Source organism: Anopheles nili, chromosome 3 (genome assembly GCF_943737925.1).
Source record: "Anopheles nili chromosome 3, idAnoNiliSN_F5_01, whole genome shotgun sequence".
NCBI classification, from domain to species: domain Eukaryota; kingdom Metazoa; phylum Arthropoda; class Insecta; order Diptera; family Culicidae; genus Anopheles; species Anopheles nili.
Genome location: NC_071292.1, coordinates 11,684,757 through 11,700,014, shown reverse-complemented (window position 1 = coordinate 11,700,014; position 15,258 = coordinate 11,684,757). Strand labels below are relative to the sequence as shown.

General features: G+C 49.8%; 1 protein-coding gene across 1 annotated transcript; it reads right to left on the bottom strand.

Annotated features, from left to right (window-relative positions):
* Window positions 1-652: 652 nt before the first annotated feature.
* On the bottom strand, window positions 653-14,603 carry LOC128723121 (uncharacterized). Its single transcript, XM_053816829.1, has 10 exons — window positions 14,587-14,603; window positions 13,523-13,684; window positions 9,356-9,680; window positions 8,858-9,290; window positions 8,639-8,787; window positions 8,425-8,565; window positions 7,116-7,148; window positions 6,277-6,939; window positions 3,989-4,900; window positions 653-2,095 (listed from the first exon to the last, which is right to left on the bottom strand). The coding sequence occupies exons 1-10, from the start codon at window positions 14,601-14,603 to the stop codon at window positions 1,412-1,414; spliced, it is 3,519 nt and encodes a 1,172-aa protein (XP_053672804.1). The 3' UTR covers window positions 653-1,411.
* Between the last annotated feature and the right edge of the window lie 655 nt (window positions 14,604-15,258).

The following is a 15,258-nucleotide window of genomic DNA, read 5'->3' as shown; positions in this document are numbered from 1 at the left end:
ACCGCCCCGTTACATTTTGACTAAATACCTTAAAAGTTATCACTTTGACGCATTAATATGTGATTCATTCTTGCGACGCCATGCGATACGGGGATGTATTTAATTTCAATATTTGGTTTATCTATCATAGTACGGTTGAATCGTGCGTTGGTCTGGTTTTGAATACGGCGCTCAGAGGCGGGATAAAACATTCCTTCCAGCGGTATCCCCCGTTTTGCTGGATGGTGGACAATTGAAATACGTTAAAACACAACTCAAAACTGAACCCAACCGCAACGCTCCTGGGAATTATTCTATGCGATACTTTTAATCATTTCGCAATGCGATACGTGACTAAGCCGTCTTCCCACAGTACAATCAAGCCTTTTTTTTCTTAAATCACCCACAGAAACATTTGGTGTATGCTATATGACGGCTTTCCTTCGCGTTCTGGGAACAGATAAATTTAAATAAAACATGCTACCCCATCCGCAATTCATGTTTCGATAAGCTATCCCACTCTTTACATATACTTTTATGCTTATATATATATATATATATATATATATATATATATATATATATATATATATATATATATATATATATATATATATATATATATATATATATATATATATATATATATATATATATAATGTTCAACCACGTCCTGTACATCTTTCGGTGCAATTGCACCATCATGTGGTTGTCCCCATATATCTTGTTGCTTGTCTATTTGTTCATTCGTTTGGTTGTTCCACCTACACACTTTACAATTCGCCCCCATTTGTGCTTTACTATGTTTGATAATCAAGTGAGGTTTTGCATCTGTCGGTTGTCGACTTTTCATTTTCTTTTGATAATATGCTAGCCCCATCGTGATGGCTGTTCTCTTTGCGCTTTTGCTAGAACTACTTTCGTGATTCATGCCATTACTAATACGCTCATTTATTGCATCGTTATACGATATTGATATTGATGATAAACATACACCGCTAGCTACGGTAAACCTACGGAAGGTTAGGTTTAGCAACAATTAAACGCACAGGAAGAAGAGAAAGTTACGCAAACAGAAAAAGTAAACTGGTTACAAAAATAAACGCAAAAACAAACGCAATATTGGCTCTAGTTCGCTGTATGATAACTGGTATAACGTTAATATGGCCTAAGCGATGACTCAAACGAACATGTTGGGTTTGTTTTTATTATCCTGCTTTCCACTCGGCTCGCACGCTGGTCATGGTTGTTCCTAGAAAAAGTATACACGAGTTCAATGGCTTCACTATCTAAATTTCTGCGATTTTGCTGCGATTTGCTGCAAATGAAAAGCTATGCCGAATGGGAGATGCCCTAAACTACTCTCTCGGCCGTATAACATCGGTGGCAGGATGCCACCACCGTGCGCCAGTGCGCCCAACAGCGAAAGCAATCAATCGAATGTGGTCCAGTTGCTGAATGCCGGTTTTGCCTGCCCATTGCACTCGGTTCCACCACCTACATTTAGTGCGATGTGAGGTAGCACACTTTTCGTGCTTGTGCTTGTGCCACCGTTCCTGTGCAGCAGTGCAGGCTTCGTGCTACCGCTTTCCAGCAGTGCGAACTTGTCTAGACCGTAGTTTCGCAGCAGCTCGAAATCATCCGAAACGTTGCTCTCTCGGCCAGTGGAACCGGCAGCAGTGGGTCCACCCGCGCTGCTGGTGCCTCCTACCATTCCCGCGACCCGTTGTTGCGTGGGAAGATGTTGATGAAGTTGATGGGGCGCGTGCACGGATACGGCGTTTTGTTGGTAAAGCGGCGTGAAGTAAGGATAGACCGGATTATTAACACCCAGGCTACTGGTTGAGGGAAAGGATGCCGTCGGCATCGTTACGCCGGGTGCATTAGCCATGCCCGGCGGGTGGCCGGAGGGTGTTAGTGCTGAGCTGGTGGTGGGAGTGGCATGCGGCGTACCGAACGGTCTGGCCCGTTCATTGAGCGGATCGAAGTCCTCCAGCTCGAAGCTGGAGTTCGTCGTCTCGAGCGTGATCAGGTCTAGGGAATCGTCCTTCACCGGCGGGCCGGTTGTGTCACCCGCGGACGTTACCAAATCCGGCGTGTCACCACCGTTTTGGGACTGCAAAATATAGGCGATTAGGAGCGTGAGAAAAAAAAAAGGGTAACGACAGCGGTTTAACGAGGATCGAAGGAAGAATGAAGGATCGGCGGGAGGTGTGCGTAGGAGACTGTGCGAAGGGAGGTGGTTTTTCGTATGAAAAACCAATCATTCACCAAACACACAACCACGCACACCGGAACCAGAGAAGCGTATGTTTCGATAGCTCAACAAACATTACAAACGTAGAGATTAGACACCGCAAATCGTTCCAAACCAAACAAGATAGTTAAAAAAAAACGAAACAGAAAACGCTCATAAGCTCAAACATTCAGCGATACGGTAATATACCAGGCAACTGTGTGCTCCGGTTCGCGAAAAAAAATCCAATCCATTCGAAACAAGCTCAACAAAGTCAAACGCGTGCTGCAAAACTAACGCTCGTGTAACGGGTAGCGTGGCCAATTCGTAAAACAATCCAACGTAAAACATGAGTGACAGAAACCGGACAAAAATAACATTAAATACACAGCAAAGATGACTGCAAGGCAAGCGCAGCTACCCTAAGATTTACTAACAACTATACTACGGCACACAATTAATCATCAACACACGTTAAAACATAGATAAAAAAAGCAAAGGAAAGCGCGTTCTTGATAGTGGAGCATAGAATGAACACAGAAAAAAAAAAGCAATCTGCGTAAGCGTTATGAAACAGTAACTAAGTAAAAACAAAAAAAAAACGGTAGCGAAACGAAATCCGTGACCTAATGCTATGGGGTAAACGATGCATGATTGATAGACGACAGCTGATGGAATGGGGGGTCTACGATCCAAACAGACAGCAGGATGTTGAGTATGTCGACATGTACGTGGCAGCATTCTACTCTAGTCGATGAGATGAAGGCAACGAACATGAATGATCCCGATCAGGCAAATGGAAATGGAAATGTGACCGGCGAAGAACACGAAGGCTCAGGACAAGGATAATCGTTGAATGACAATGGCAGAATGTAACCGAAGTCCTATTCACGCCCTCCCAGTGCAAAAGCAGATGATGAACAGCGAGATGACACCCTCACCTTTCGAAAGAAACACAAACATGACAGCAGGATATGATGATCGTGATCGTGATCGATGAAATGTGGAACTGTACAAACACATACACACAAACATGAACAATAAACTTCCCCCCCCCCCCCTCCCCGCCCCTTGAAAAGCCCACCAAAGGAAGCACACACCGAACACGAAATGGAACCGAGAAAATGAAAGGCAAGGCAGCACGGTACCTTGCGAGGGGTCTTACGGTAGGGTTAAAGATGAAACAATGTTACGAGGGCGTCGAGAGATGGAGTTAGGGTTAAATTTCCGCAAACACGCTACTGCAGCAGGTCGTCCTTCCGTCGATCGACAGCAGCAACAGCCGCAGAAGCCTGTCCCGCTGGGCTGGCGAGCCCATCTCACACGTCCTGCTTCGTCACCGATTGCATGCTTAGCTTACGCTCGATCTTGACCCGCATCTTGGTGTTTGAACGCGGTAACGAGACACAGTTAGGTGGTGGAGATGTGAGTGCCAAGATTTCCAACGCGTTCAAGAAGCACGAATTTCCACGATGCGGTGTGTGGAAAAAAAGGAGGAAGACCACGAACCGGTGTTGCGTATCGATCGAAAACAGCCAATGCGGAATGAAAACCGGAGAAAGAAAGGAGGAAGAAATGCCAGTTGAACGGTGGTACAGATTGCGATCGACCGCGATCCCCTAAAGAAACTCAAGAACCCAGCGCGATTGATTGGGCGGATTGGGAAAGCTTTACGGAGGATCGCGCGGCGGCTCAGGGTACCGCGAGGAGCCAAAACGCACAATAGAGCAGCAGGAAGCAGTGGAAGGTGTGGAAAAGGGCACATGTCATTACCTCTTTGCGGAAGGTGGGCTTCGGGGCAAGCGGTGGCCGTTGCGGTGGCTGTGGCGCTTGCGCCTTCGGTGGATGTGGCAAGGTATAGGCGTGCTGCAGCGGTGGCGTTCGGCCGGATTGAGACGGCACCAGTGGCGTCTGCATGTCAATCGCATTGGCCAGCAGCGTGGTGGGCGCTTGATCCTGTCTGCGAGGTACTGGCTGACCGAACGTCATGGACATGCTGGTGGTTGTGGTCGTCACCGCCATCCCAGCCACCGGTGTTGTCGACGACGTCGTTGTCGTAAGCGTTATCAGCTGTTCGTCCTCCTCCTCGTCGTCGAAACGGAGGATGTCGTTGTGCTTTCCGGCAGGATGCGCTTTCAGCGGGGGCGGCGGGGGAGGAGAGGGTAAGGGGGGCGATTGGTCGATCGTGGACGGACCATGGGAAGCGATGGTGGCGGCTGCGGCCACCGGCAGCTTGGGTTTGGAGGAAGGTATGAAGTTGTTGTAGGTGCGATAGGGCGACGAGCTGGACGAGGAAGACGACGGAGGTGACATGGGCGGGGGAGAGATCTGGATGGCGGCCAGGGCGTCGGCGGCCGATTGGAAGCGCCTTGGCGGGATCGGTGGACAGGGTGCGTCCGGCGAGAGGTCAAAGTTCGACTGATCATCGTCATCGTCGTGGCCATTATTGTTGCAGCTACTGTTACCCGGCAGCTGTTTGACCGGTGCCGGAGGTCTCGCTGGTGGTGTCCTGCCCGTGTCACCGAAATCCAACCGCAGGAGTGGCTGTGAGCCTGCCACCTGCACCGATTCCTGTATCCTGGGCAACGTAGCGCCACCCGAGGAACCCGGTGGGCTTACGGGTGCTCCGGCTCGGGATGATGGCCGACTGCCGCTCTGATCGGAACCGCCATTCGATGGTTTGAGCTGTAAGGGAGGCAAATTTCCATATCCCCAACCATGGGAGAAGAACGAACATGAGACATGGGAACGCAAATATCCGACACCCCGACCCACGCGCGCGAAAACCCCCGGGGGTTGTGTGAATTTGCGTGCGTGCGTGAGGGAGAGAGAGAGAGAGAGAAAGAGAGAGAAAGAAACAGATTAAGAGATACAGTATGACAATGAGTGCGTGTAGAAGTCGACACAGGCGAAGGAACGATAGAAAGGACGATAGAGTGTGACCGTTGTTCGCAATATATTCACAGCTAGCGATGATGATTGGCGCGGGATGGGTTTTACGTTGGGTGTTAACACGGAACTATGTAAATATGCATTTTTCTTATGAACCACAAAGTCCCAAGCCCTTGCTGTGTGTGAACGTATCGGGAAACATATCTCAAACCTCATCGCATTCTACAGAATGCAACAAGTCTCGGGCAGCACTGGGCATAGCGAGTGCGTGTTTCAAGAATTGAAGTGATTGACACCGTATTTATAAACGGTTGCCTAAGGCTCACAGAGATCATATGAACTGCTCCTTTACGAAAGAAATCAAAAGGTATCAAAACGTAAAAAAGGACTAAACAAAAGCACACACCGGTACACATTTGCAGTGTGCCGGCAAGGACATTTTAATTCGATAGATGGGTTATCACAAAACAAACGCTACAAATCACTCGTTATCTACTACGCCCACGCGCGTGAAGGAAAAACTCACGGTACGGATGTGGCAAGACGACGGCACTCACAGGTTGTTAGTGGCGCGCACGTGCACGTTGATACGAACGATAAAAAGTTTAAAATGCACACGTACAGACACACACACACATACGAAAACGCAAACATAATAGATATTAAATGCACCCGTGAGGTGGACAAGATGTTACATATTTGGTGAGACGTTCACAGCGAATGGACGAATGGCGTTTGATTGGTGGCGCATGGGGACGCGGTTCGGTTGCAGCGGCTGCGGCAGTGCAATGGACCGCGAATGCGTATTTTTTTGTATGTAAATCCAAACGAAAATGTGGCTTCGAGAGCTAACATCAACCAAAAAAAGAAAAAAAAAACAATGCCATTTTTTGCTACACAAACACAAATCTAAAACAAATGGCGCAAACTTCGGTAGAACGCACCGCGCCGCAAAAATAAAGATGCAACAAAATGCACAAGAACTAAAACGTAAATCATAATAATAAAAAAAACGAAATGTAAAAATTTCCATTCTTCGCAGCTTCCAGAGACGTCGGTTATAAAAGGGGTAGGGCAGCTGGCCCTGCAGAAGGGCCACACGCGCATTCATGCTACGTTACGGGACAAAACACGGGCGTAAATCGGACTCGTCGCATGCAAATACTTACATTCCGGTTAACGGCGGGCGATTTGAACAACGTTAGGTGGTGTTGCATCTCCTGCCACAGGTTCATCTCCGACGACGAGTTTGAGCTGGTCGGGCTAAGTGTCGGGCTGCGAATGTCACTCGCACTGCTGCTGGTCATCGTGGCGCTGTTGCAGTTGTTGTTGCTGCTACTGTGGTTGTTAAAGTTGCTGCCACTGTTCGCATAGCTGTGGTTGTTGTTATTATTGTTGTTCATGTGGCTCGTGCTGCCGGCAGCACTGCTTCCACTGCGTGTCATCGCGGCCGAGGCGCTGTGGTAACCGGCACTGCTGCTGTTACCGGCGCTACCGACACCGCCATTGCTTTGTGGCAACACCTGGTGGAGATGGTGATGGTGACTGCCCAGCAGGATATGTGGCGAGTTGTGCAGTGAGGTTGACGACGGGGTGAGCATTTGATGCGGATTGTGCGTATGGTACACGTCGTCTGGGAGTGCGATCGTTTGCGGGCGCTTATTAAAGACGGGCGAGTTCGGTGCCGACTGGTGATGGCCTCCGACGTCGTACTGGTGGTGCAGATGCAAACTACTGCTGCTATCGAGCTTCGCTTTGGGTGGTGTCGTTTCGCGAAATTTAGACCGTAAGCCTTTGTACGCCGTCTTGACACCTTTGCCACCTTCTTTGACCTACAATGAAAACGTCACGAATTAGTACGATTCAGGATTCGATTAGTGCAACAGATGCCTGTTCTCCCACGCTGTGATGTTTCTTCCAACGGTCCAGAGTGTTTCTCATTAACGAAGCATAAATTACATGCCAAAAGAAACAATGCTAAACCGTACTTAAACAACTACCCACTCACCGATTTGACCGCCGAACGAACAGCCGGATTAGTCTAGGAAAGCGATCGGCAACGGCAGCAGCGAAGGATTTTGCGGCAACATGGATCCGGGCAGCGGCGATCGAGCACATTTCCACACACCCCCACACACACACACACAGGAGCGCGCGCGCACGTACGGGCAGGGACACAATGTACAAGCACGAATAGCACAGCGTTGACCATTCCCCAAGCGAAGACCAGCGCCAGGGCAGCGAGAAGGCCCCGCGGAATTGGGACGGAATACCATGAACAGGGAACAAACGTGTCAGTGTCCACGTGTCAGAAACGCAAATAAAAAAAACGCAGCCAAATGAGGAGTACATGCACCGCCGTGACGTGTGGATAAAGGTACAATGATGATGAAAGTGAAGCGAAGTTGAAGCGCACCCGGGTTTCGGAGTTTGGTTTCAGTTGATATTTTGGTTTTACAATAAGGACACGTGACGCGCGCAAGCAGATCCCGCCAGATCCGTATAGAAGGTAGCGTGACATGTGTGATGCGGAAGAGAAGACATGAAAAGATGAAGAATGATGAGACGATCAATTTTATGCTAAACCTTGTCAGATAAACGTTAAAAAAGGTAGCGTGTGTCCCAACACGCCTGTTGGAAAGTGTTTCTTATTTATTATGCAGGTGAAAATAAAAAAAAATGCAGATTGGTTTTGAAAAACTAATACCTAGGTAAATAATTGAAACAAACCCACAAATGTTCGAATTGATCTCTGAGCAATTCTTTATTGTAAAATCAAAAGGAAATTAATATAATATAAAGTTGTGGTTTTACGAAATATTAGCTAGTGTGTGAAAGTGAAATCAAATTATCAGCTTCTTGCAGGACTTTTGTAATAGACAATACGATGTACAAAGGTAAATTATTTCAATCGACGCACAAATTTGACGCGTAAATGCTAAAAATTATTTTGATTTGGAATACAGCCATCACATAATGGAATGTTAAGTAAAGTATGCTGTTGTAATGAGATTCACATTCGCCAAGTAATGACCAGCGAATGAAGCAAGCAATCTATATCTTTTAAGAACTTTCGACTAATCTATGCGTTGAAATCGTGTGTATAAAAATTAAACCAAGCTTTATAAACCGCTCTCAACGCCAACGTATCCTAGGCGCACCCTTAGCCTAATGGAGAGAATAGGAAACAGAACCAGTGGGACAGCCACGTGCCAAACCGAATGAAACCACTAACATAGGATGGTGCATACAGCAGAATGGTGGGAGGGAAGCATGCGGAACGAAAATGTACGCCACTACGGAACCAACGACACTACCTTATCCTTGAAGTTTTTCAGCAGATCCTTGTACTGTTTCGTCTTGCGGCCCGATTTCTCCGCATACCGGAAGTATTCCACCTCGAACTCGTCCGAGAATCCCTGCCCCGTGTTCAGCATGTCAAGGCGTTCCTCGATAAACTGTGGAAAATAAACAAAAAAACGATCACTATCCGAGACCATCGCCGCGGGATGGGCCTTCGCGCCGAGTTACCTGCTGGAAGATCTGCAGATCCAACATTTTGTCCAGAAACGGCCGCAAATGGGACGGCCGGGACTCGATGAACGTCTCCGGATCGAAGGTGATTTTGTCGTTGAATTTCACCGCGTCCCGATACCCACCAATTAATTGCACTAGAATACCTGCAAAAGAGTACCGGAAGTACGTTAGAAAGCATTCGCAGGCGGTCGATTAGGAAATGGGAGAGCTTACCTAGAAATATCTTTGAAACCCGATCGCCCCGATGATCGGCCTGGTTGGCGAGCTGCTTCTTGAGCGAGCTGACCAGCTCCTGGGGCATACTTTTTACATCGTCGAACGGCGTTTCCAGCGTTCGTTTATCACAGTTCAGTATGACGACGTCACCGATCTCCTCCCGGCGCAACGTCTCGTACACCGCCTCCGGTACGCCAATCAGAAACGGCATCGGGGCGGCCAGAATGTCCTTCATCTGCATCGGCAGCACCGGGATGAAGATGTGCTGCCACACCATCGGGTACAGGAACGCGTTGGCCGCTTGCACACACGACGACAGGATGTCCAGTCTCCGGGAAACGAAGATGATGCGCCGCTCTGCCAGCATTGCGGCGAATATGCCTATCATAAATTTCGGCTCCACAAAGTTGTAGTACTGATTGAGATTATGCTGCAGGAATGGAAGAGCTGTTAGAATTGAGCTCGCACACAGCCACAGTTGGGTGAGGTACTTACGTTCTCCGGAATACTGGGCAGCTGGAACTGCTGCGGTCTTTGGAACAGGAACGTTTGGGAGGCTCGATCGTAGTGCAGCTTCAGGCAAGCGCCCGGTTCCGGTACGCCTTTGCCGTACGATTCGGCGAGAAAGGACGCGAACTCGTTCGGTCGGTTCTTCCGGATGTCGGCCAGCACGTTGAGGAAGCGCATGAACGTGTCGTGCCACGGAAGGTACGTAATAATCACCATCGCCGTCGGTGACTTTGGGTCGTGCCGGCAGAACCCAAAGCGCCATTTTGAGTCGATGTTGGTCAGCACGAACGAGTGCACCTGAATCGTCCGACTGCAGCAGTCGTTGGGGGATGGGAGAGAAATTGAAAACGTACATCTTATTAGTAAATGTGCGGAATTGGGTGCTCCAAGGCCTCAAGAAAAGCCCACAGTTAAGGTGGAATACAAATAAATGGTGGCGCTTTCGTTTGTGATAAAACCCATTTCTTCACACTGTCGGTGGGGTTGATTGAAATGCCGCCAGACAAGCGACAGCCTATCAGCAAACATACCGTCGTGCCTTTCCAAGGCGATAGGCTAACGCAATAGACAAGATAAGCAACCAAGCCCAGGGACCGCTCCAGTGGCAACAACCTCTCCATGACCCTCTGTGGAGACACTTCCACTTTCCACGTTGGGTGTCTGAATCACCAACCCCAAGAGTGTACAAGCTGTGAGTCATCTGCAGACGTTTGTCAAACAGTTCCGGACATCACGGGGAGAACCGCGGAACAGAACCTGCTACCGCGTATGCGCCTCCGTTTTAATATTGCTTTATTATTTTATTATCATTCACCCACCCCACGGTGATGAACAGCAAAATGATCGCTCCAGCGCTTCCTGACGTGACACACGAATGCCCGCAAACAGCAAAGCAGCGGTGACTCGGCCGTGCGAACGAAATTCATTAGCTCTCCGGCAGGAAGCGCCACAACGCCATCGACGTTTGGTCAGGTGAAACTAGCCACCGGTGACCGGTGAGTCGGTTACGTAAATTATAAACCACTTGTTGCGGACCGAACCTTGACGGTGGCCATGGCCCTCCTCGCAGCACCTCGGGCTCCCACAACACGCCACCGAAACCGCGCGAAACCCATCTCCGTTGCCAGAGCGAGTGGAGAGGGAATAACGTGCGCGTGTCGTGAGAGCAGCTGATGAGTAATTAATTGATTAAATATTAGCTACAAGCTGTGGCCTGGGACCGGGTGGTTCGTCGCAAATATCGCTACGGAAGTAGTTAAGGAGGGTTCCGTAGATTGTGGCGATTTTGGCGAAAAACTTGTGGGTTTTTCTGAACTTCTCAGCCCCTTTGAAGGCACAAAAACGCATTAACAAGCCAGACATCATAAAAGTCTCAATCAGCCGTCGTGGCATCATTGCGCTTTTAAGCGTCAACTCGACGTCTCGCAATCAGCTACAAACCCAAAGTGCCTCGAAGTGCCTATGAATCACCTGCAGGTTTTGCGTTACGGTTCCCGGAATCGACGCAACTTGCCGCCTTATTGACCAACCTCTCTCTTTGTCCCTGAAACCAGCCATCGCAGGCTTGTTGAAGAAGCGAAGGCCCAAACCATCCCGCCGCAAGAGATGATTTCCCGCATCCGGAGCAGAAAGACGCGGGCATTCCATGCGGAGAAATAATATAAAACATATTAACTTTCCGTCGGAGGGAGGCCCGCCGGCATCGCCCTTTCGCCAACATTGGACCACAAAAGCCGTGTCTCGGTGGGCTTGCGCCCGTTTTCAAAAGAAGTCGGGGCCAGCGGACGCGTCGACGGATGGATTCCATCTTCCAAGGCGAGATATAATAACTGGCCGTTGGGGCTTATTACATCAACCGTGCGCGGCAGCAGAGAGAAACCCGTCAACGTTCTCTGCTGTAGCATCGGAAATGCACCGTAATTGATGCTGGTACTGACACGAGCGCAACTCGCACACGGTGCACTGGCGTGAGCCGGAAACGGCGCTCCAATTCCCTGCTCGAATGAAGCGGTTCCTCCGATGACACCTTCTTCCTTCTTCGGGTATATAATCTCGCGCTCATCCGGAAACCGGGCGATGGAATGTGACATTCCTGCAACATCCGCGCTATTGGAGGGTGTGTGCATCGATCGATCACCCTGGTTTCTGGGTTGCACTAATGCACCGATGCAATGGCAGGCAAGGTATCGCATCCCGCTTTGCAATCGATGAACTGGAACGGGACCTTCCACGAACTGTGGCTAAGTAATTGCGCGACTCTCGTGGCCTCGGGCACGATACATTTTGCTTCCACCATCGGCTTGGCTTAGCAACCCTTTTCAAGGTTCTCTCCTCCGTTCGCTTGCCCAAACCACCGGCATTGGTGCGTATTTCTTAACCATCATAAATGGCTTACACTGCGATACGCTGCTCTAGTGCGATAAGTGCACAGTTTGCTCATTTGAAGCGTGATTCAAGAGCTCCACTCGGGGGCCTCAACTCACCATAATCTCAACTGTTGCTCATCCAACGTAAAGATCGATCACACCCAGACCCTTGGTTGGTTTCGCTGAAGCAAAACAGGATATGGGCAGGCAAACAAAAACAAACCGCTGATGATTCGTTCCTAGCAAAAAGACTCCTCACGGTCGACATAAGCTCAACGACCGTCAGCGGATTCCACGTCTCAGACGGTGACGATGGCTTTTTCCCCCAGCGAGCCTTCCACGAGGCGTATCCGAAAACTGTGGCACACAACGGTGACAAAACGTAACGGACCATTAGCGAACTGCGTAACGCCTACGTGCCAAATCGGACAACCCAACCAAACGGTCAGTGACGGTGGCCGCGACACGTACCGTGCGCCGTGTTTGTACTGTGATCAGAGATCAGATCGGACACATGGTCGAGGGAATGTGACCCGTGCCCCATGCTAATTTACCGAAAGGGCATGATGATCGCGTGATTCAACACCAAGGGGTTTTTTTTTGTTTGTTCGCAACTTTGAATACCGGTGCTGCCCGTGGAGGGGGTCTAATTTTCGTAATGAGGAACCACCTGGAAGGGGTTGTTTGAATTCCGATATCGTTATCGTGACGAGTTTGGCAACGCCACGCACCCAGAAGTGTCCCCCAGGAAGGGTACACACACACACGTGTGCTATGCTTCCCTCATTACGGTGGAATAATGCGCACACTAGATGTGGTTTACCGAGGCTACACGCGAAAAATAGATGGTAAGGAGTGATTAATTAAAAATGCGATGTACGTAGCCCGGAGTCTCCCTTATCGTTGGTGTTGAAATCCACACTTGCGCAAGCGATGAACGTGCGTTTCGTTTTGGTACTAATGAAAACCGAAACGCACCCTTAGGTCTCGAATCGAAACCATCGAGCGGTTCGATAAAACGGGTGCCCCTCAACTGGAGGCATGCGAAAAATTTATGCTCCCTCCCAACTAGTCAAGGTCAATGATCGTTTTCCACCGCCATGCGCCAGAAAATATAGCGCAAAGGAAAATGAAACAGACGTCAGACGTCCAACCCCCGACAAGCGAACTAAAGATTGCAATCTGAAATTAATTTTCATAACTAACAACACACCGTCCGTCTGCCTAATCCTTCCCCAAACGGCGACGACGGCGAATTTTGGCTAGACTCATTTGCACCTTTCAAAAAAAAAAAAGAACAACGAGCTGCTGGCAACATTATTGCAGCCCCGCTTGAAATTCGCTCATTAGGAAGCCGTTTGCGTCCGATTTCCTTCCGTTTTGTCGGAACGACGGTTGGAATTGGCTTCGCATGCGGCAGAGGGCTGGCCTGATGTGAAGCATAAATAACAAATTCACGGTCGAAAGGCGAAGCGATAAAAGTCAAATCTCATCCCCACCCACCAGCCCTCCCTTCGGTGGCCCCCTATAACCGAGTGTGCTCGTGTAGGTAGTGCCTATGTGAGTGTGCGTTTGTTTTTTTTCCAGTCCCTGATAAGTGAATTCTAATTATACACGTCACGAACGAAGTGGTCAGGCTTCGGATCGCTCAACTGCTGCTGGCCAACTGTTGCTGGTGCCTTTGCCAGCCAGCTCGCTTATTCTAGGGGTTTTCCCACCCCCCATCCACTGGGCGGTGTCCTGAATCGGATGGAAGGCGTTCTATCCGCCGATTCGATTCGCTTACCTCTCGAAGGTGCACGGGAACGCGAACGCAGGAATGTCGGCGGTAACCTTGGGATCCGTGAACGACTCCGGGAAGCTTTCCACGATGTGACCCGGCGCGGATTCGTCCGCCTTGCCGGGAGCAATCTCGCACCAGAACTCAAACAGTCGGCTGACATCCTCCCTGGGGGCAGAGCGCAAAAAAGAGAGAGAGAAAGAAAAAAAACACGATAAGAATATTGATATTTGCTGGCGTTTGGACTGGGGAAAAAGGCACGCACGCGAAACCGAACCCACTTGTAATGGGGCGTTTACCACAGCTAAACTAAGGGAGAATCGACACGACAAACAACCGTTCGCGAGCGCTTTAGATAGGCCTGCTTCGATCGAAGGGCATGGCAGATAAACCTGTCGTTAGGAGCAACCGGAATGACGGACGCATCGTTGCCTGTGTTGGGGCAGGCCTCGAGGCTTCATGGGCACACCTTGATTGTTTTTTTCCTTCATCCCTTCCAAAGTAGGCCTTGCGCGCGATGCCACAAAAATCTGGGTTCCTCGTGTTGGGAGCAGCGCAGTTTCTTGCGAGAAAAAAGCCATCCCCAGATGGGCCAGATGGATGGGAAAAAGAAGCTCTCCCGTGAAGTCATGCGGGATGATTTTTCCTGCCCACACCGGAGAGAGCCGTTTGGGCAATAAATCAGCAGCTGGGTGGGTAGAGTAGAAGTTCGCCTTGCCATCCTTGGTTGGGCTGATGCGCAACCATCCTTCCGTTTGCGAAAAAGGGGCCCACACGGCGCTCCCGCTCGTGGTGGCGAAGGATGTCTTCTCACAGCGCGTTCGTGCCAGAGCGCCCTAGATTTCGGTTCCACTGTTCTCTCAATCAAAACCTCGCCCCGTCCTTGGGGCCATTGTGCGAGATGAATGAATGAAAGGCGCTCGTATTAAGGGCAGCAGCGGGAAACAACAACAACAACAGCAAAACAGGGCCACTCTCGCGTACCCTTGGCGATTTACTACGCGGAACCAGTTTTTGGGCAGGTCAACGGAGAAAACTCGCCCGCTTGGCAAAGAGCGAAGAAAACTTACTTGATTCGGGAGTTCATGTCACTCCCAAGGGTGAAGCCTCGCTGGATGAGGCGATAAGGGATGGGGCTGCTGCGTTGCCTACTACTACGCGCGGTAGTAGCCTAATGGGGGTGGTGGTTGAATTTGGTGCGTTACACTACCACACGTGAGCAGCTCGAGGGCTGCTTCGAAGGGCCTTCTACAGCCTCACAAATATGGATCTGGAAAAGCCCTTTTTCACGGAGGTTTCTTTTCGCATGGAGAAAACGGTCACGGGCACGGGAAACAAAACGACACACACAAATCACGGTACAACACACAAACACAGGCACACACACGCACACGTTCGGCTACACTTCAGAGCATTTTCCTTCGTGAATCGTGACACCTCACGGTGAGATTCGTCGGGTATGGCCGATTGCGATATCTCTTCCCGCAGCTTCTACATCTCTCGTCAGCGCCACTGGTGCAGCTCCACGCGCGCTAGGGAGATACGGAGCTGCTCTGAACGACACTCTCGAGCAAGTGCACACACAAACACGCGCACGGGCACACAACGCGAAACTATTTGCTTCACGGATCGCGGAGCAGCCAATGACACCACACTATCTCCGCTTCCCCTAGGGGAATGCGAACCACCTTTCACGAAGGACTAGCGCAAGATGGGGATGGTCCTGTGGATCGTAGGAGCCT

Bases quoted from the DNA above. Each gene is read 5' to 3' on its own strand.
- LOC128723121 (XM_053816829.1), bottom strand. The intron at 9,681-13,522 runs GTAAGCGAATCG...CGACTGCTGCAG, and splicing joins TTCCCGTGCACCTTCGAGAG to TCGGACGATTCAGGTGCACT. The intron at 2,096-3,988 runs GTAATGACATGT...TATATTTTGCAG, and splicing joins AGCCCACCTTCCGCAAAGAG to TCCCAAAACGGTGGTGACAC.